General features: G+C 43.3%; 1 protein-coding gene across 3 annotated transcripts in view; it reads right to left on the bottom strand.

The window, feature by feature from the left end:
* The window catches only part of KLHL32 (kelch like family member 32), a 168,162-nt gene that overhangs the window by 12,331 nt on the left and 132,436 nt on the right, over positions 1-23,395 (bottom strand). Inside the window, exons 7-8 of one of the 3 annotated variants that reach the window (XR_012902608.1) lie at positions 14,373-15,125; positions 1,894-1,952 (exon numbers count right to left, since the gene is read on the bottom strand). Coding sequence is in view for 2 of the 3 variants with exons in the window: in XM_006118422.4 (XP_006118484.2) it covers positions 1,894-1,952; positions 14,399-15,125 (786 nt within the window). In the remaining variant the exon portion in view is untranslated. Of the gene's footprint in view, positions 1-1,893; positions 1,953-14,372; positions 15,126-23,395 lie in introns of those variants that run through there. The other 2 variants (XM_006118422.4, XM_025182303.2) reach the window with 2 other exon arrangements.

Genomic DNA, 23,395 nt, shown 5'->3' with positions numbered 1-23,395 from the left:
TTTGGGGGGAGAAAAAAAGCATGAAACTTTAAGAGTCAGAAAACAACTTCAGCCACTTTCAACAGTCAAACAACCTGCTAACAAAAGTCTAATTTATGAGTGGGGGGTAGTTACAAACATTAGTTGGTGGCGCAATTTCTTATATTAAACATCCTGTAACTCAGTAACTCAATAGCCTCTGACTGTGGCCTTGACAGTATTCAGCTATACATTACAAATATGTAATATTTGAATATTAGGAATTATTTTCTGCATTAGCAGTCCAGTCCCTTGACACCAGACTATAGACACCATCTGCTTAGCAAAGCCTGCCTGCGTCCCCTGATTATATCTTTAGCTTCCTACACTGCAATGCCTGCCAGGTGAGCCGCCAAGCACTGCAAAGGCAAAGGAACAGAGGGGCCTGGTGGGGTCATTCCTAATAAGCCAGCATGTGAATACTAATCAGTGGTGGGGAAGCAGAGGTCACCCCAGCCTGCTTGTTGGCAGGTAGCTGTGTGCTCTGTGGCAGATGGCAGGCATTATCGACTCTCCACAAAGGCCTAGCACAGAAACAAGCACTAGTGCTGAATGATGGAGTTATTGAGATTCTGTGCAAGACGCAAGCAGATGTGATGTTTTCCAGTACCCACCGTAAACAATATGCCAGCAGAATTTTTAAAACAAGCATGTGTGTACAAACATGAAGCAGACCTCATTTGAAGAACGCTAACACACTCTTCCACTTTAACTGTTTGCGTGTCAGACTTGGCCTCCTGCAATTAGCACTGTATGCTGAAGTAGCCAAGCCATAGATTTTAGCATGCAGCTGCTGACACTACCTGAGTAACTAAGAGAACTAGACAAAACATACACTACACAAAAAGGAGGCAGAGTATATAAGTATGATGCCCAAATCATGAGTAAAATCAGCCTGTGTTCACTGTGGACAGAGATTCATAACAGAACCTCTGCTTGTATAATCAATAATAAAAATATTGTGCCCTTTAAAAGAAATTGTTAATTGTGATTCCTATAGACCAAATGCTCTTGGATACAGATGTGTTGCTCCCCATAAAATCAATGGCAAATTTTGGCTATAAATATAAAACTCAAAGCCACTAACAAACAATTGGAAGTCAATATTCTTCTATAGGGTCATAAGAGCCTACTCATACTATTGTGACAGCAGCAGGATTGGGATGTTTGTTTCCCCAATACAGGAGGAAAGGGCATATTACCATGTCCAAGTGCTCTGAAGTTGTTACTGGAGAATTTTGACCTAATCAAAACATATACATAATGCATGAAAACATTCCTAACAGACACTTTTGATGCTCAGATAATAAAGTGATAGTCATCTTACCTATATCAAAAATGGTAATCAAGTGCTTTGCAATACATAAATTTAATAGATCACTAATGGGAAGTACAGGTCCAAAATTATGTATTTGTGGTAAATGAAAATTTTAATATTAATAAAAATGGTTTCATGTTCATAAAAAACATTTTTGTTCGACTGTTCACATTCCCTACAGCATATGGAGCACAAATATTGCCATACTGTGCTACCGTTGGAAAACCAGTATGTGCGCATTGTGCATTCGTTGTATTATCTAAAGCGAATAGTTTTCAAAAGGCAAAACAGAATAAATGGTGATAAATACCATAGATTTTTAACATGTTTTCTTGGGAGCATCCTAGAGTAGCAACAAAGGAGTATTTTTTTTTAAACAATGGCCCTAATTCTTTGTTTCACGGTACGTTTATATTCATTTATAATAGTGGAAAGTAGGTATAAAACACTAGTCATTTGAATTGGCAGTGTTTTTAACTTGCCATTATTTTTATTATATATTTTATATACTTTTATATGCAAATATATAAGCAAACACCAATAACATGGACACTTACCTGCTTAGGATCATAGACCATTAGCCTGTTCTGGTATTGTGCAGTATTTGTTACTCCTCCTACAACAGATTTTTACATGGGTTAAAATATTTTCACAAGTATACAAAAGGACCAAGATCTTAGTAAAACAACTTAATCATACTTAGGACTATGCTTTTATACATCACATTATTCAATCTGTGACATAATTACATTACTTCTCACCAGTTTTACTTTCAGAGACACACACTTTTTTTTTTGATCCAGTTAATAACGAGCACAGAGGATCCATGTTGCTAGAATCAGAGCAAGGCAAAATAGCAAACAACAAAATAACTGTTCTCTTTCTGTAAAGCTAATTCCTCGTGCTAGTACATGGTACAAAAATATTAGTTGAGTACACTGACCAGTCTTCAAACATGCTAAGGACTATTATAAAGTGGATGGTTCAATTGTTCTCCGTGTCCATTGAAGGGAACAGGAGTAATCAGTTTTATCAGCATCAAAGGAGATTTAGATTAGATATTAGAAAAATCTTTCTAACTGTAACTGTAGTTAAATTCTGAAATAGGCATTAGTAGGAGCTTATGTCAATGGAGATTTAGACAAGAAAAGGTTAAACAAACACTTGGCAGGAGTGACTGAGGTTCACTTGGTCCTGCCTCAGTGCAAGAGGCTGTACTAGATATCCTATCTAGGTCCCTCACAGCCCTACATTTCTGTGATTCTATGTGTCATCCTTGTTCAAGACACACACAAAAAATACTATTATTAATCATCTCTAGCACTCATAGAGCACTTTTAATCAGGACATCTCAAAGTGCTTTATGAAGGAGGTCTATATCATTATCCCTGGTTTACAGATAGGTAAAATGAGTCACAGAGAGGTAAAATGACTAGACTGTCCCTGCTTCAAGGAGCATGTAATCTAAGAGGCAGTCAAAGATCAGAAAGGAGAAAATTGCTGGGGGCAGAGATTAGCACTGTAACCAACCAGGAATGGTGCTATGGGACATCATTTTCATTCGAAAAACATTGTGCTGGATCTCAGAACAACTATTTTCACACAATTCCAAAAGAAAAACAAAATGAAATATTTATATAGGGATAGAATACCCTGTTCCATGGAACTAGCCTTGTGAATGACTAGTACGTGTATGGAGTCTGAAACATCATTAACCATTGCCAAGAAGCATATCCATATACTGCATCTTGGCTACTTAGAGGTCAATATAATTTGCAAACAAAGATGAAAATGCCTAGAATAGCTCATTTGGCCCAAACTGATACTTCAAATGACAGATTTGACATAAAATCACCCCGTACTCTCTTTGTTCATCCTCATAGGGCCCGATACTGTAAGCTGATCCACACAAGTGAAGCCCTGAACATGGGACACCATGCAGTTTGTATTAGCGGCTTCAGAACTTCACTAAATTCTTCATGTCAACAACAAACTTTGCAGAGCACAGAGGAGACAAAGTGGTCTTTAAACTGATGTTCAGACTAGTGGGAGGATGGGATAGATCAGTCTTCAGTACAACTCAGTGCATCCAGAGACCTGCTCTACTTTATGTTGTCTAGGCTAGTCCCAAAAGGCCAGTCCTGCATTCTGCTTCAGCTCTGCGTCCTTTTGCTCCCACAAAACCCTGGCATGCCCATGGAGTTGAGAAAGTGGCTAAGGTGAGAGCTGGCCAGAGACTTCTCCAGTGCTAGGGTAATCTTTATTTGTCCTTTGTAGCACTTGATTGACTCAACATGAGCTTAATGAGGCCCAGGATCTGGGCAGATGTCTTCCTGCAGACAGAGAACTTTGTAACTTTCAAAAAACAAACAAAAAAAATCATAATTAATCATTTACCAATATTTGCTTACTGGCTGTTCATCAGAAAGCTATAATCATCTTTTCTCCTTGACCTCTAACCTCATCTTCCTTTTTAAAACAATGTAATACTTAAATGTTATGTTCAAAACAAATATTTGAATATAACATTCTGGATGTTTTGGCTGCAAATACTTAGAAACTTTATAACAAGATCTGTATTGTCTCCATATTTTGGTTAACCTCAAGATTTCATTGTGTCTTGCCATGGTTATTTGTAAACCTCCTGCAATTATAAATCTTGATATTTACCTAAGCAAAAGTCACTATAATACCGCATTTTATGTTCTATAATACAGGCAACAACAACATTACACCCAATCATGGAAAAAGCCAAGCTACATCCTACAATGTCAATAGCACAACCAAATAACAGGAAAAGTCTCCCATTCACTCTCATGCAGCTCCAGACATTTTTACATATACAGGAGAAACTAAGAACAAATCTATTAAAGCAAATTGCCCTTTACTCCTTGGCAATAACACTGATTATTTATATTACAGCTATGTCTTGGGGGGGCCAACCCCAGTGTACTAGGTACTGTACATGCACATTATGACATGCAGTCCTTGCTCTGAAGCATTTAAAATCGAAATAGAAAATCCAGACAGAGTGTTCTTTGAAAATATTGTCTATCACCACCTCTGTACATTACATATGTATAGGCAAGTTACATTACTAATCTCGGGATGCATTATGTAGCTCTGTGTTGTTTACTGTCAACTGTACATACAACTACACATGATATTTTTTCTAATCTTTGTCTTGCAATTCAAATTTTTACATTTCTAAATATTACTGTATATGAAAAAAGAAATGATCTGTCCACTTACTCTTTTGAAACAAAAATCATCGCTATTTTGCTGATTCCCTCTAAATGTTAAACTACAAGAGTTGGATCAGAAACATGATGCTAGGCCTCTTACCAATTCACTCTCAAGAAAGAAAAGCCCAGGAACTGTTTTTTGTTTTGCTTTGTGGTAGGGTTGTTTCTGTGTAAAATATTTAATAAATAATCACATAAATAAAAAAATGTTTTCTTTTTCCCCTTAAAAAGCTCCTCATACCAAGTATACAGCTTCCTTTTTTTTTCCTGTACTACTACTCATCCGTGGTGTTTTATCATTACATTCCTTTCACATGCCGCTCTTCACTTTTAGATTAATCTGCCAAAATGAGATGCTAAGAATTTGCATACAGATTTGACTACACAAAAATAGATATGGAATTAATAACAGTCTCTATATGTTTTAATTTCTTCTAGACTGGAGTACCCTTGCCTCCAGCAGTATTCTTGGCTTTGAAAGTCATCAAGCTGATTTGTCTGCTCTTAGGTTATGATGCCACATGCTGCTACACTGTCCCCTGCAATCAAAGTGCTTGCATAGATAGATTCTATGCCTTCCCCTAACAAGTATATTTTATAGATTGGCAGTTTTGATCTCCCCTCCTCAGGGGGATAATCTGCATCTTAACAGCTTTCTTTAGATACATCTGTCATTAAATATGCCATCTTATATCAGCAACAGTTTTCAAAACCAAGTTTCTACTAACTTTGAAGTGCTACACTGAACATTTTAAATTTTCTGCCAAAATTCCAATTGAACAAGCCTGTGTCTGGCCTCTTAATCTACCGTTTTAAAAATACTTGAGGCAAAAAGAAAGAGGGAGGGAAAGGATGAAAAAAAGAGAAAATGTCTCTCTAAAAAATACAATAAGGAGAAATAAAAGTCTGAATGGTACCAACAAGGATAGCTGCTTTTCCCCCAAAAAATGGAATTTCTTAAAACATTTCTGCCTTATTCTGTCTGTAATGAGCCTGAAAGAGCAACATGGCTACCTGCTTATCCGGAAGAGGAAGCGCCCTCTAGGATTCCTTGGTGGGTGAGCCCCGCCCACAGGGGGCATTTCCTGTCAATCCAGTCAGCATTTCCCAAATATTAGATAATAAATAATAATACCACTTTACATTCATTGCACTTTGACAGAGTGATTTTATTTTGGGCTCCAAAGCTTCAAGGAGAGGAATCGTTTTCTGGTGAGAGCATGACCCATGACACCACAATGCCCAGATGTCTATTTTGAAGGTGAAAATAAGGTGTCCAACCAGCATTAACGCCACCTGTCAAGGTCCTTATTCTGCATTAATTAGTACTAACTCCTGTGCGGATTACAGCAGATATTTTCCAACTCCATCTACCCAAAATTCCCACCCCCACAGTATTCAGATCTCTGATGCCCATTTACACAAAGAACCTTCTGTAGAAAAGTAAAGGCTTAGCACAGAATCACTTTCCATCCCATTATCACTTGCTTAACCTACACGGGGAAGACACTGTTTCCCTGTAGAACATGAAATTATTTGTAAATTGTATTGAATAACTTCATCCTGTAGCCCTTATACAAGCAAGTCTCATAGAAATGCGGGAAGGGTTCCCCCCCACTCCCCCCCGAATAAGGCTTAAACAATCAGACCCTAAGTGCAGAATATTATCCATAACAGATATGTCCTAGGTATTCTACATAGCTAGGGGAATGCAATACAATCGAAATGGCAGAAAAAGTATCACAAACCCATTTGAATGTTGGGTTTTGTATTTGAGTATGAGTTGGCTAGGAGATGTGTAAAACCACATGTTGGCAAAGAGCTCCCCTCTGCATTTCTTCCAGCAAATACATGGAATATATAGAATCCTTAAGTGTACTCCAGGGTACACGCTGTTATTTTTAGGAAAGAATCTCTTCTTTTCCAGTTCTGTGCCTTTTAAACATATGATGATCCTTCCTCAACTGGAAGTATGTAGAACTAGAACTGCCTATGTTTGATTAAACCATGTCCACATTTAAATTCTTTGTGGAGTTAGGACATGTATGTCTATCCTGAATAATCTTTTGTAGAGCAAAAGGATCAGCTCATTTTGAACAGAGACTGCTGCTAGTCTCTCCAAAGCATGTTACTCCTTTTTTTATACAATCCAAATGTTCAGAATTATAGCTCATGGTTTTAAAATAGTGAAAACCTGACACACTCAACCTACAGAAGGAAGTAATAGATTTAAGTCCACTGAAGCCAGAGCTTTGAAGTGGGAAGGAAGAGAGCAGATTCTATTATCATTATTAATCAGGACATATCCTGTTCAAAATATGGATTGAAAATGGGCTTCAGAGATCATTCTTTTTGTTGTTAAATATAAGTTCCAAAGCAAATAACTCTAAGGAACTGAACTTGTCCAGGGTGCTGAAGATTCTCATTCATTACAGACCTATGTTTTATGTAGCAGCTTCACAGCAAATTACTGACATAATATCTCCTCCTCCTAAGCAGAGCCTCTCATAGCCTGTTATCATATATATAGTAGCCCAATGTCTGTGACTCTGTAATGCTGAAACACTGGCTGTTCCCTCTGGGCGACGCTGTTGGGAGTGCTGCATGGGGAGCGGGGCCCAAACGGCCGCTTGCATTGCTTACTCCCGTGCGGTGGCCCGGTTGAGCAGCGCAGAAGTCAGCCAAGCACCACGGTGGGAGGCAACAGCGCTGCCCAGAGAGAACAGCCGGGGGGGGGGGGAGACCTGGACTAGCGTGCATCTCTGACGTCAGGAAAGGGCGCCGGATTCAAAAGGAGGAAAGCAGAGCAGACACAGAGGACGCGGATGAGACAGAGAGGAGAACGGAGGAGGCAGAGTACAGTGTGAGAGAGAGAGAGAGAGAGAGAGAGAGAGACGCAGCAGGAAGAGAAGAAGAGAAACAGAGTGAGAGGCGGGAGGGGGAGAAGAGAAAGAGAGAGAGATGGAGAGAGAGGCTGGAAGCGGACAAGAGCTGAGAGAGAGAAAGAGGGCGAGGCAGTAGGAGGAAAGGAGAAAGAGAGGCCATTTGTGCTGCTTGTTCCTGAGCGGTGCAGAAGTCAGCCGAGCACCACGGCAGGAGGCAAAGGGAGGAGGGGCGGTGATGTACACACCTAGGGGTTGGGGCCTGGACAAGCGTGCATCCCTGACAGAGACAGAGGGGAGCAGAGAGAGAGAGAGAGAGTGAGAGGCAGGAGGGGGAGAAGAGAAAGAGACGGAGAGAGAGTGGAGGAGAGCTGAGAGAGAGGGGGGAAGCAGTAAGAGGAGGGGGGAGAGAGAGAGAGAGAGAGAGAGAGAGAGACGGTTTGTAATAATAACAAACAGCATTGTGAGTTAACACCAAAATATTTTACAGGCTCCCAAAATTCTGTGCCTTTGCCATAACCACCACTTTTTTAAAAAGAAATACCAAAATCAACATCTGAGTCAGGAATTTTTAAAAAATGCATAGGGGAGAAGAAGGTATTTTTAAAAAATGAGATTTCCTGCGAGTGGTAGAACGAAATTTTAGCCAAGACACACTTGTGGTCTCAACCCCCTAATATAAGAGTATAATATTTTTCTCTTTTATGATGCTTTTCACCTGTCCTTCTCAAAGGGTGGTCAGTATTATCACCCAATTTTCAGATGGAAAATGTCACAGAGAATGACTTTCCAGAGTGCCACACTCTCTCTGTCCTTGAAGAGAAGAACAGTGGTCAGTAATATTTAAGAAAATGGAGGCTAACAGATTTGAAAAATCAGATTTAGGCTCTTTTTAGTATACTTCAAGCACTAGCTATACCAAACTTTCTTGTATAGGAGGTGATAGTTAAACACATTGAATTCATATGGTTTAGGTGTATTTCATGCCTATTTTACCTGAATACTTCATACCTCAAGCCTGAGTGAAGAGCAGTTTACCTATGAATTGGATCCTAGCGTCAAATGCTACCAGGCCTGTAAAATTCAGCATCCTAGAAAATCATAAAATCATCTACTCATAGCTGTTCTATCTATCCAGAGAGATTGACTTTAAATGAATTCTCATTCAGCTTTCCAACTTTTCAAAATAAAAATATGTAGCTCTGAACAAGGAAGAAAGACCACATTGTCTAAAATATGTAACACCAAGAGGGCTTAACAAATTCATCTATTAGCCGGTGTGTAAATAATATCATGCTGAAATCACATTGTTCACTTCGCTTGTCTGTCAGATCCCTTCCCCCATTCTTTTTCTGTCTTGTCTATTTAGATTGTAAGATCTTTGGCAATTAGGAAGTTGGCAACGCTAGCTGCTGCTCATATTTTTCCCTAAAGCAGCAGAAAAAAAAATTGATCCAGATTTTGAATTGTAGCAATGAAACCTCAGGAGTCTCTTCTCGGATTTCAATCAGCTGCATGAGGGAAAGGCAACGGGCAGCAACAAAGGCACCAAAGTGTTCTGGCTGCAAGATCAGTAAACAGAACTTCAATGGTTTGCACTCTGTTCATGTTTGAAGGATTCTACTGGCAATCATAGGAGCTAGATACATAAATGTCATTTATGCTTAGTTTAAATTAATTTAATTGTTTTAAGGAGATGGCCAATCTTTTCAAACTTAGACCCACATATTTAAAAAATGGGTGTTAGCCACCTTGGGATCTGGGCCTTTGTGGCCCAAGTATGGATTTAGATACCTAAGCAATTAAATAGAATTGGCCTGATTTCCACAGAAGATGAGCACGCACAGGTCCCATGGAGGTGAAGAGGAGATGCAACTACTCTGAAAACCAGACCACTGATTTTAGGCATCTACATTTTAAGATTTTTTGGCCATTCTGCCATAGCTGATGGCACTTGCTCTTCAAGCTTATGCGAAAGTGGATTTTTCAAAAGTCAAGTACAGGCAGACCCCGGGTTACATACAAGATAGGGACTGTAGGTTTGTTCTTAAGTTGAATTTGTTCGTAAGTTGGAACTGGCGTCCAGATTCAGCCACTGCTGAAACTGACCAGCGGCTGACTACAGGAAGCCTGAGGCAGAGTTTCTCTGCCCCGGGGCTTCCTGGAATCAGCCGCTGATCAGTTTCAACAGCGGCTGAATCTGGATGCCTGGGACAGAGCAGCTGGGGCACTGCTGGGTAGGTCCCCACAGCGCCGCACCTCGGCGCTGCGGGGACCAACCCGACAGCACCCCAGCGGCTCTACCCTAGGTGTCCCCAAGTCAGCTGCTACTGAAACTGATCAGCGGCTGATTCCAGGAAACCCGGGGCAGAGCAACTCTGCCTTGGGCTTCCTGTAGTCAGCCGCTGGTCAGTTTCAGCAGTGGCTGACTTGGGGGCACCTGGGGCAGAGCAGCTGGGGTGCTGCAGGGTTGGTCCAGTAGCGCCGCTACTCGGCGCTACTGGACCAACCCAGCAGCACCCCAGCTACTCTGCCCCAGGCGTCCTGATTCAGCCACTGCTGAAACTGACCAGCAGCAGGTGAATCAGGACGCCTGGGGCAGAGCAGCTGGGGTGCTGCCAGATTGGTCCAGTAGCGCTGAGGAGCGCCGCTGCGGGACCAACCGGCAGCGTCCCAGCTGCTCTACCACAGGCGTGCGCGAGAAAAGCCTGGTCTGCTGGGGGGGGCGTGCACTAGCTGCATCCCCCCCCCCCCAGAAGACCAGGGAGACGCAGGTGGCAGGACCGAGACGCGCCACGGTCCCGCTACCCGCATCCTCCGCGGCTTTGCTCCGCGTCTCCCTAGTCTGCTGGGGGGGTCCCCCAGCAGACCAGGGAGACGCGGAGCAAAGCCGCAGAGGAAGTGGGCGGCGGGACCGCAGCGCGTCTGGGCGGTCCCGCTGCCTGCGTCCTCCGGGGCGAGAAAAGCCCCGTTCGTAAGTACGGATCCCACATAAATCGGATCCGCGTAACCCGGGGACTGCCTGTACTAACATTTTGGAATAGCAAAATCTGCACTATCCTTCCTCCTCTTCTGCATGCATGCAGAGAACACGATTACCTGGCCCAGAGAAATTAATTAATAGAAAACTGATTGAAGCTATAGATAGTATCTATACATTACCTTTAAAAATACTAATATTATCTATGTAGGGATGTTAAATTTCAATTAATTGACTAATCAAATAGTCAATGCAATTTGCTCTGCGGTGAGAATGGGGCGAGCAGGACAGTCCCCCACTGGCTCCATGCTCCTCACAATGTTTCAAAGCAGCAGTGCCACATGGAGCCCAGGATCAGCTAGGGACTCCCCCACTGACTCCACGCTCCATGCAGCACTGCTGCTTTGCAATGCCGCAGGGAGCCCAGCATCAGGCTCCATGTGGTGTTTTAAAGTCCCCAGCTGATCCTGGGTTCCACACAGTGTTGCCGCTTTGAAACACTGCGTGCGGCCTGGGGACTCCCTAGTTGGCTTCAGGCAGCACACGGTGTTACAAAGGGGCAGAGATGCATGGAGCCCAGGGTCTGGCCCCGGGCTCCATGCGGCACTTCTGTTTTGACGCACTCCCCTTTCCTCCCCCCTCCCTTGCTGCCTCTTTCTCATTGAGACAGCGGGGTGGGGGGCAGAGGAATGACTAGTCGACTATGTTGACTATCCGATGTGTTGACTATCCGATAAGCATTTGCTTATTGGATAGTTGACTACTCAACTAGTTGGTCACATCCCTATATCAATGTACAGAACTCACTAATCATCCTGCCAGTCTAGGGATGTTAAATATCGGTTAATTGGATGGTCAAGTAACCTCATGACAGTTTATCTGTTAGTCGACTATTCTATAGTCCCTGGAGGCGGGGCTGGCAGCCACTGTATCAGAGGCAGCAGAGCGGGGTGCTAGGCGGGAGCTCGTCCACGATGGGAGCCAATTTAAAAACCTGCTCCCCTCATGGACCGGCTGCCTGTCACTCTGCGCTGCTGCCTCTGAGAAAGAGGCAGCAAGCAGCACAGGGTGTCAGCAGTACCTGTCTGGAGGGAGGGGTCTGAGTTCCTGGACCCAGCGCAAGCCAGAACTGAGCTGGGCTGCCTGCCAGTCCAGGTCTTAATACACTTGAAATGCAGAGCTGCAGCAGCAGTAGGTCTCTGACTTGTCACAAGCTAGACCTGAGAAATGTCACAGAGGGGGGAAGGGAAATGTGTGTAGTCTATAGCATTAACCTGTAAGCTTTTGCTTATCATTTAATCGACTATACTGTTACATCCCTATGCAAGGCCATAACACACATCAAAACAGTACTAAATGGATTTGTTATCACATGCTTTTGTAATTCAGAAAATATCATTTAGCAAATCAAAAAATACAGAAAGATAGAAAATCTAGTTCATCTTACTGCCAATACATTGTTCCCATATGGTACAATCCATTTTGCAGCAGAAACTCCAGTGATATCAATATCAAATAGGTGTGACATTTTTTGTTGCCCTGTCCAATTTTCAATGACTCAAGCACAATGGGGCATCCATCAGATTTCTTGGAAGGCTATTCTACAATCTGATTCATGTATTTTACACATATATTTAAACAGTCTACTACCTTGGTACATTAAATAAATAAGAATTTTATTGAAAGATATAAATAGATATTTAATCCTGTCTTCAGCATAATTATCTATTTTCCTTTACTTTGCATATATTGATGGCTTCAACATCACTTTTAACTGTTCCAATGTTCAGCTAAAATGGATACTTACTGTTGAACGCAACAGGGAAGGTACACCTTCCAAGGGGTCTGTCTTTAGTTCTTACTTGCAACACAGGACTGGACAGACATATTATAGCTCAATAAATATATTCAGTCTCAATCCTTTCGATACATCTCCTGTAGTCATTTTTGGAAGTTGTCAGAAATATAAATTATAAGGAGAAATAACAAAGGGTGCAGAGGGAGCATGTTGTACCATACTATGTATGGAACAGCACCAGGGCTTAACATACATAAATCACAAAGGGCAGATCGGAAGTTAGGTAGTTTGCAATTCAGGTTAGTACACCGCAATAAGATGTCGCAATATGAAGCACTGTACATTGTTCTTCCATGATCTCTGACATCCTATGATGCTTCTATCTCCAGTCCCTTTATACATAATGTTCACGAATATATATGTACATAAACTGGCCACCTGCTACAACGGCTTTCTATGTTTTGTTTTCTTAATGTCAAAATCCCCCATTCTGCATTGTGATCCATGTGGGCAGACTGCTGGCACTCACACAGAGTTTTGTTGACCTTATTGATTTGCACAAGATGGTTATACTGGACAGATAGAAATACATAACCCTTAGCTTTTGTTCAGCTAAATAGACTGAACTGCTTGAGTTTGTTTGTTTTTTTAAGTTAATATGAAGCATTTTTAATCTTGTATCTGCCAGCAAATAGGTACTTTGATTCACTGCAAATTATGAATCAGGATTAGAGGTACCACTTATGGTACATAACTTTGAAGCAGCATATTTAGTAGAGAGAAAAGCACTTTATGAGTACTGTTCAGCTTCTCTCAAATTCCCATGGTTTTATTACCCATACTAAGTTTTTCTAAAATAGTGATACTCAGAAAGTGCAAAATTAGCAATCAACATTATCCAAAAGAGCTAACACAAGAATTGATTCATTTTATATACAATTCTCACAGCAAAATGACTCACCAAGTACAGTAAACTTCGGATAATCTGGCACATTTAGGACCCAGGGGGTACCGGATTATCAGCTATGTTGGACTATCAGAAGGGGGGGGCTATGAGGGGTCTGAAGTGGGGTGGGAGGGGATGCCACCCCAGGCCCCTCATAGCCCCCCCCCTTACGATAGTCCGGCTCTGCCCAGGGCATCCCTGATTCAGCCGCTGCTGGTCAGTTTCAGCAGCAGCTGAATCGGGGATGCCTGCAATAGAGCAGCTTGGGTGCTGCCGGGTTGGTCCCGCAGCGCTGAGGGGCAGTGCTACGGCACCAACCCAGCAGCACTCCAGCTGCTCTTGGGGACACCTGGGACAGAGCAGCTGGGGTACTGCCCAATTGGTCCCATAGCGCTGCCCCTCGGTGCTGCGGGACCAACCCGGCAGCACCCCAGCTGCTCTTGGGGATGCCTGGGGCAGAGCAGCTGGAGTGCTGCCGGGTTGGTCCCGCAGCGCCAAAGGACGGCGATGCGGGACCAACCCGGCAGGACCCCAGCTGCTCTGCCCCAGGGGTCCCTGATTCAGCCGCTGCTGAAACAGATCAGCGGCTGATTCCAGGAAGCCCCGGGCAGAGCTGCTCTGACCGGGGCTTCCTGGAATCAGCCGCTGATCTGTTTCAGCAGCGGCTGACTTGGGGACACCTGGGGCAGAGCAGCTGGGGTCCTGCTGGGTTGGTCCCACAGCGCTGAGGGGTGGCGCTACAAGACCAACCCCGCAGCACCCCAGCTGCTCTGCTCCCAGCTTCCCCGATTCAGCTGCTGGTCAGTTTCAGCAGCAGCTGAATGGGGGAAGCCTGTCTGGCTGCCCCAGCACTTCTGGGTTCCTGATGGTGCTGGACCATCAGGAGTCCCGGAGCATTGGATGCCGGACTAATAGAGTTTTACTGTATTATTATTTTATCCACTACAATTGATTAATAGCTAGGAAAAGCATCCTGACTAGTTGTTAAATCAGTCACACAGTGTTTTAATATCATGTGTTGCAATGAGCCCCAGGATTCTCAGTAAAGAGTCACCTGCAGCTTGGGAGTGTCAGTCTCAACATCGCTGATCTAAAATAAAGGCTTAGCCCAACCTTTCCAGACATGTAAACCAAAGTAAACTTATTGGTTTAATTCATGACAATAATTTGGTATTTTGTTAGTACCTCAAATTGTGTGAAACGTTTTCTACCTGATATCCAAAGAAGTCCATCCACCACAGATCCAGCATGACATGAAAGGGATCTGTCAAAGGACTGAACAAAGGTCCACTTGTTCTTCTTGGGACAATACCGCTCGACTGTAGGCAAAACTTGACGCAGTTCATTTCTTCCCCCTACTGCATAGAGGTTCTCATCAACAGCTCCCAATACAAAATGTTCCCGGCAGTTCTTCATTGAAGCTATCTCGGCCCAAGAGTTACTACGGGGGTCATACCGACAGGCAGTCCTTACTGCGCAAGTACGCCCTGTGGCATGCTCAACTTCTCCACCAGCTACAAACAGAAAGTCTCCCATGACAGCTACGCAGTGGTGACTTCTCCCAACAGACATGGGAGCTAGTTCACTCCAGTTTGCAATCCCTGCTATGTGAACATTCTCCTGATCGACTGGATTGAAGTATCGGAGTTCTTTTACTTTACAGATCTCACGTTTCTTCCCGCCAATAATGTAAAGAGTGTCTGACTGGAAGCGAGGTTTGGTACGTCTGGTCTGCCAAACTGGCTGTGCATAGACGCTCTGGTGGTACGTCAAGGCCTCATTAATAAGTGCTGTTACAGTTTCACTAGCTTGGACAAGAGGATGAGAAAGGGCTACAGTATGTAGTGTATCCACATCCATAAGGCCAAAGCGGACATACTGGAGAAGTTCATCCATGTACTGATAACGACAGTTGTGTTCCAACCACCTCACGGCTAGCTAAAAGGTAGGGGAAAAATACAAAAACCACAGGTAATTATCTATGTCATGATGGAGTTTTTCTAACAGTGTTTGCATTCAAAGAGGAACTACACATTTGAATTATTACACACACACACACACACACACACACACACACACACACACACACACACACACAGTAATGTATGAGATACTTAACTAATATAGATATCAATATATGAGATGCATTCTCAAATTTCATCTGCTCCTTACATAAAAACAAAATGATGGCTATTTACAGTATCAATGTATGATCAGCATACTGCTATTAGTAAATAATCTGATCTCCCTCGAACATGAAAGAGTTGCTACACAAAATAAACAGGCAATGCTAACAGTTAGCAGTGTTTTAGGAACTCATAATGTCCAAGTAATCTCCGTTAACATGAAAATCAAGCTCCTGGAACAATATAATAAATAATATAATGAACAGAAACTATGTGATCATTGAGGGGAAAAATCAGGAAGATTATAATAGGGTGACATAAGAAGAAAAGGCTTTTCCCCTCGACATCCTCCTTCATTCCTGTTTATAACAAAATACGTTTGGAAGAACAAATAGGTAAGTATACAGTGTATCCATTTCCTTTCTTCTCAATTTTTAAACCATAATATTAATGTGTATACACTCCCTACACAATGCACAGCAGAGAAAATTCAGATTATTTAACAATCATGCCCTTTCCCCTCGTGTATTCTTTACCTAATAAAATAAAATGGTCAGTATCTCACCTGTTCAATTTATAAAAAAAAAATTCTTGAAAAAATAGGCAAAAATATTAGTCTGGGATAATGAATTGGAATAAAAGTTAAGAGAATAAACAAAGTTATGAAACTAAATACTTTCTCTTATTAAAAATGAATGTAAATGTTTTAACACCTTCACTGCTGAATTCTCCAGCAACTATGCAATGCAGTATCATTCACTGCAAAAAGGACTGCATATCAGTGATGTACTCGCTCTGTGTGGTTCCAATGTGCATATGACGTATCCTGTTAAACAGTCAAGAGGCTAACTTAAAACCAATTTTAAATGGCTCAATCTGAAATCGCCAACTGATCAATATATACTGAAGCAGTGATGGGCAACTTAAGCTAGTGAGTGGGGCCGCATGAATAGTCCTCCTTCATCTCAGTGGCCTTCAAGATTTTCGTAACCAAGATGGTCTCCTGGGACAAGGTAGTTTTGCAAACTGTACTTGCATACATAGAATTTGTGGAGTGTCCCAAATCAGCATGCGCCTCACTTCATGTGCGCTTGCGGACTCTGACAACCCTGCACATAGGCAACAATAAACAAAATGTTTAGTGGGCCACACATATAACCTTCATGGAGTGCTCACCACTGCACTATAGTAATGTCCTCTTCTGTTTATCCACAATATCTCAAATTTAATATATTGGCATCTTCCCATTTTACGCTTTTTGCCACCAGCACCACCACCATAAACAGTATACGAAACCCAGCTCTCCACCCTACTTTAGTTAAATTGATGTCACCATCTGCAGAAATAGAGAGATGTCTTTCACCTGGTCAGGGGTAGGCAAAAAGCCCTTTTAATTCACATTTGAAATACATTGCTTTGTAATCTGTATTGTTTTTTATTATTTAGAATCTCATCTCCTTCCTTCTTTTACATTTTTTCTATAGCATACTATATACAGTATGTGTACACACACTACCACTGTGACCACTATCTGGATTACGTATGTAAAGGGTTATCGAGCTGCAGCACAAGGAACTGAAATCTCCATTATAATGCACTCAATCTGCAGCGTGATCTATGTCAAAATCAACTTCATTTATAAGCGGCTTCTGTGGTACACAGAGTGAGAGTATACATGATGTTATGGTGCATTATAAAAGTTTCATTGAACTTGTGCACTATCTATATAAAATGTAAATATACCTCTAAAAATCTGTAAAATAATATTAATATTTACAATCTACATACAGCATACATATCAGCATTTCATGTCATTCTTGCCTCTGCCCAAGTCCAAATCCCAGCTTGAGCCGAGCAGAGCATGGCCAATATGGTAAATTTAAGCCTACATTTGCAACTACCATGATCCCTCACCTGGATCTTTGCTAGGAAGGTAAGTATGCAGCATGAAAACCAAACATTACAGATGTTTTTTGTTTTTATTTCTTTGTCTTGCCACTGGTAATAACAATGGTTATGTTAATTTACTTAGTATCTTGAAAAATTAGATTTGTATAAATTTATTTTTATAAAAGCTACAAAATTCACTATATATTCTATCCAGTCTGTACAGTCATAGCACATGCAATGCCATCTAGGGCTGCTAGTGAGTAGTCGACTACCCGATAAGCAAAAATTTATCGGGTAGTCAACTGGAGTAACAACTGCTTGCCTCTCTCCCCCACGAGCAAAGCCTGTTTCCCCCAACACCATCTCCACAGTGTTGCCCCCCACCCCGCCCCCGCTACACTGCCTCTATCAAAGGCAGCAGCTGGGGGATAGGGGAAGCTGCTGTGAAGTAGCTCTCTGCCCATGGCAGGTCACGGCTTGCCGTGGGCAAAGGCAGCTTCTGTCTGCGACAAGCCCTGGCCACTGTGAATAGGGGTGCTAGACTCAGCATGAGTCAGGACCAACCAGGCTCAGCTTGCTCTGGCCAGGACGCGATGCCTCTGCATTTTAAATATGGTAAGAGTCCAGTGGCTCTTACTACATTTAAAATGCAGAGCCATAGCAGCGCAGGTGGCTCCCGGAGCCAGCACGAGCCAGGACTGCTCCGTTCCCAATCAAGCCAGATCCTGAAACTGCCTCAGCTGCAGTTCTGCAGAGAGGTCGTTATTGACTAATTCTTTCATCGATACAAATTGTATAGATGACACGATTAGCCAGATAACCGCAATTTAACATCCTTAATGCCATCCCCATAATAGTGAAAGTTGCTGGAAATTTTACAAGGCTATCACAGAGTTATGAAGTACTCTGTTGTAACAAGTTCCAGCAGTCCAGCTCTCCAGTTTCCATCCACAAACCCAACTGAGACAGACTCTTGGACAGACTTGCACCCCCTTCGGGGATCAGTATACCTCAGCTAATATTTGCAGTGACAACCCAGTGGTTTTCTTTCCCATAACTGGATAGAATGGAGAATGTTCTGTTAAGTTTATAACCACATAAACTAGGTGCAAAATAAGTGGAATGAAAACAAGAGAGCATCGGAGCAAGGGAAGAAATGGTGCTTAAGACTTAATCGACTACACTATTACATCCCTACCCCAAGGCCCTGCCCTCACTTCACAAGCAACATTCTTGTGTTGCATCTCTGTTTTTCCCAGTCCTGGTGGTCCTTATGTTGTCTATTGCAAGTTCTTTGTGGCTGTACATTTCCAAAGTGCCTAGCTCACTTCTGAACACTGAATGAAGATTAATTTGAGTAGTAAAAATATGGAAAGTATAATAATCCCTATTAGTTGCTATGCGGCTCTGAAGCCCGAATTTTGCATGCCAGTGCGAATTTCCAACAAATACTGCATTTTATAAGTCAGCTAGAACAGAGCACCAGTAAGTTCTTTGTTTAGCACAGAGAAGGAAAAGTTCAGACATTGTCCATCCTGGCCAATGACAGGGCTCCACCCAGTAAAGCTACTGTCGAATCCACCTTAGCTGTCCCTGTCAGATAAGAGCTGAATGTGGCTCTGTGATCTCAGCTCTTAAGGGAGACATCTGGCATCTATCCCACCTTTGCTCCTGTTCCCTGCTGTAAATGGAGGGAAATCCAGAAGCCCCACCTTTTCTCTTCCTCCTCCAACAAACTCCATTCCCACTTGCTCTTCTTTGCTTCTTCCCCCAAAGTCACCAACACTCCTGCTCTTCTCCGCCTCTTCTCCTGAGACATTCTCTGTCCTCCTGCCCCTCTCCATTTCTTCACTCAGGCCTTTCCTGCCTCCCTACTCCTCTCCATGTTGGTCCCCAACCTGCTGGCTGCTCACCTGCCTGCCCTTCGCTCATCTCCACAGCAGATGGAGGGGCCTCCAGGGATAAGGTGTAGTGAGGGCAGGGCCTTGGGGTAGGGATGTAATAGTGTAGTCAATTAACCGATTAATTCATAAGCAAAAGTTTATAGGTTAATGCTATAGACTACATGCATTTATTTCCCCCTCCCTCCCCCGCTCTGCCCCACCGAGTAAATTTTTTAGTAGATTGGCCAGCAGTCCAGCACACGCCAGGTCCAGAACTTACCCATGCTGCAGTTCTGCATTTAAAGTGTATTAAGAGCCAGGCAGACAGGCAGCCCAGCTCAGTTCTGGCTTGCTCTGGGTCCAGGAGCTCAGACCTCCCTTCCAGACAGGAGGCAGCAGCACAGAGTGACAGGCAGCCGGTCCATGAGGGGAGCAGGTTTTTAAACCATCTCCCCTTGTGGACCAGCTCCCACATACCACTCTGTGCTGTTGCCTCTGATATGGAGACAGCAGTGTGGAGTGGCAGAGGGTTCCCCAGGAGTGAGGCCGAAGCACACTGGCTGCCGGTCCCATTCTCGGGGACTACAGAATAGTCGACTAATCGATAAGAATTCATGAGGTTATCTGACTATTCAATTAACTGATATTTAACATCCCCACCTTGGGGAAAAGTGAGGACAGGGCCGGGCGGGGGGGGGGGGGGGGGGAAGGAGGAGGGAAGTGGGTGACACTCCAGTCCATGTGCCAGTGGTCTCCCACTTCTAGGGGAGATAATGCATCTAGGGGAGTAGCAATGCTCATTGCTACTGGAGTGCTCTACTGGCACTCCAGTAGCAATGAGCCAGCATACCTCCAAAAGGAGATAACTCACGACACATCTGAGCATTTGCCATCCTGCATGGCCAGCCTTTTTTGGGGACGCTTAGCTCCCCCAGACTCTTAAACACTCTGCCTATCCTAATGGAGCTGTGTCAGTTTACACCATGTGAGGATCCAGTGCAATGGAGTTACACTGGAATAACTGACACCAGGATAGAGCTGGTTGGAAAACTATTAGTATATTTAACAAAAATTGCAAAAGAAATATTTTCTGCACTGAAATATCTCTGTTCTTCCTTTGAAAAAAACCTGAAAATGTCAAATGAAATAAGAATTTTCTGCAAAAAACTTTTCATTTCGGCAAAAGGATAATTTTTTGTCAAAAAGGAAAACATCTTCCAGTTTTAGATTAGAATCATCCCTCAAAGATTGAGGGGGAAAAAGAGGACACACAAAACCAAACTTCATTTTTTTTCTTTGGGTCTGTGTGTAATATATACCGTATTTTCCGGCGTATAAGATGACTGGGCATATAAGACGACCTCCTAATTTTCCAGTTAAAATATAGGTTTTGGCCTATACTCGCCGTATAAGACTACCCCCCCCCCCCTTCTGAGGCAACACCATTTAATAACATCAGATTTTATTTAAATAATTTTAATTAAAATGGTTTTGACTTGCAGGTACTTAAAATCCTTCAAAATCCTCTTCATGTTCATCCTCTGACATCATAAGTTCATCAATGACATCTTGTGGTACATTTGTAAGACAGTCATCATATGGATCTAATTCCGAATCGGATGGTGTGGCTTCAGCTTTGGCTTCCCCTTCATCTTGCCACAAGAAGTCGTCCTCCATACCATCCAAAGAATTTGATATGCCACACTTCTTGAAAGACTTGATTACTGTTTCTGCACCAATATCATTCCAGGCTTTTATGACAAAGTTACACAAAACATCCAATTGTGGCGCACGAATGTTTCCTCCTTTTGTGAATGACTTTTCGCCGCTAACCATCCACTCATTCCACTGTTCTCGAATGCGATCTTGAAATGACTTGTTTCGGCACACATCCAGTGGCTGTACCAATGACGTCAATCCTGCAGGAATAACTGCCGCATCTGTGTTTATTCTTGCCAGCCTTTTCTTTGTGCTGGTAGTTAAATGAGCCCTGAACATATCCCACACCAGTAAGCTACGTTCTTGACGAAGTCCACCTGGTCGCCTACTCCATACATTATCAAGCCATAGCTTTACCCCTTCTTCATCCATCCAGCCTTTTTCATTCACATGTACAAAAACTCCAACAGGGAGCTTGATTTTCGGCACTGTTTTTCTTTTAAAAATAATCATTGGTCTTAGTTTGGCGCCATCAGCTGTACATGCTAGCACCACTGTAAAACTGGACTTCTCATGTCCTGTTGTTTTAATTAACACTGTTTTTGCACCTTTTGGATTAACAGTTTTATTTCCAACCATATCAAAATTCATAGGAGTTTCATCCATATTTCCGATCTGACTTAACGCATAGCCATGTTTCTTGCGCTGTTGTATTACATATAGATGGAAAAGACTTACTTTTCCGTCGAGATCTGCAGGTAATTTTTGTGCAATTTTGGACTTATGCCTTTCCATGAACCTAGTACACCAGGATACAGTGGGCTTAAATCCTTTGCTGTGATCTGGGTTCGATTTGCCCCACTGAAGTGCAAACATACGTATTTTGTTTCGTGTCACTACATAACCATTTTGACGATGCTCATGCACCATGTCTGCTACGTGCTTTTCAAGTTCTGACCAATGTGGGGTGCCTCTTCTTAATGCACACTTAGTACTTGGCATACTCTTTAATGCATCTTCATTTGCTTTCCAGTCTCGGACCATCTTTTCTGTTACTCCATATTGCCTTGCAGCAGCACAGTTATTATGTTCCTTGGCAAACTTTACAACTTGCAGCTTGAAACTGGCTTCAAATTTCCTTCTTCTTGTTGGAGCCATGATGGGGTCTTTTCTACCCACCCACTTACAGAACGTGGCTGTCCCCCTGCCGGGCGCCAGAGGGCGTGGCCGTTCTCCCACCAGGCGCCGGGGGGGGGGGCGGGGACACTTGCACGCCCGGGGGCGGCCCCCCCCATAGCCACGCGCCGAGGGCCGGTGCCCCCTCCAAGGGCTGCGCACCCAGGGCTGGCACTCCCTGCGCCAAACGCCGCGCGCCCGGGGCCGGCACTCCCCGCGCCAAGCGCCCGGGGCCGGCGCTCCCCAGGCAAGCGCCGGGCGCCCGGGGCCGGTGCTCCTGCTCCCCTCCCTCCCGCCGCGCTCACCGCGCACCACGTGCCTGGGGCCAGCCCCAAGCACCGTGTCGGGGACCAGGTACGTTCTATGCGCGGCGTATAACACGACCCTCCCGATTTTTGGGGGATGTTTTTTAGTGTAAAAAGTCATGTTATACGCCGGAAAATACGGTAGTGTGGAAAGAAATAAGAAGCAGGGATTTTTTTCCACACTATTTTTTTTCTTAACAACCTTTCTATATCTCACTGTGGAATTGTTAGCAAACAAGCCAAAAGAAAGTCATAATTACCATGCACACCTGAGACACTGTTTTAGATCTACTAATACTGATGAGACAAAACTAGAAATGAAAACACCACACTCTTTATAGAAGTAGAACCCACTACCATGCATTATCTATTCACGATCTACGTCAAAAAATCGGAGTTTAGGATTTATAACTTTACTGCTCTGACTTGCTTGTTCTCCAACTTAAAAGCCTGGATTTTTATGTGCACCTACTATAATGCAAATGGCTGTGCTGGATGTAAAATCTTCCTCCAGAACAAAATTTACAAGTGTGATCTGAGGCAGGTTGCTCTAAGCTATGTTAGTTGGTAGCATAACTCAAACTTATGTACCAGTTGGACCTCTCTGGTCTGGCGCCCTTAGGACCTGACTGGTCCCAAACAAGGGAAGTTGCTGGACCAGGGAAGGTCCCCTGCTACTGGTCCCCCAACACTCCCCTCTCTACTGCCAGCCCCAGCCACACACTCCATGCCAGGCTGGACTACAGATGTGGCCAGACTAGAAAAATCCAGATTTTGGGAGTTTCAACATGTAGCTTAGATCTATTTACCACAGTATGTACACTGCAGGTAGGTCAACAGAAAAAACTCTCCAATCGACTCCCCATACTCATCATTTTCTGCTAGAGTACCGGAGTGGATAGGAAAGTGATAGGCGGTTGATTTAGTGGGTCTTTACTACAGTTGCTATTCAACTGCTTCAGCGTAGATCCACCTTGTAGTGGACACAAGTCCCTGATTTCCGATTGGAGTTCTTAACCTTTTCCATACTCCTCTCTCCTGTTTAATTGGGATCTCTGCCCTTGTAGCAATATGGAAAGGATATTGTGGTTGTGACCAGAGAGTGGAAGGTTGAGAGTCCAGCTCCTATAAACTGTTTATTAGAGGTCTGATCTAAAGACCACTGAAAA

This window comes from Pelodiscus sinensis, chromosome 3, assembly GCF_049634645.1.
Source record: "Pelodiscus sinensis isolate JC-2024 chromosome 3, ASM4963464v1, whole genome shotgun sequence".
NCBI lineage: Eukaryota > Metazoa > Chordata > Testudines > Trionychidae > Pelodiscus > Pelodiscus sinensis.
Note: the sequence above shows the minus strand (reverse complement) of the source record. Positions and strands in the feature narration are given on the sequence as shown.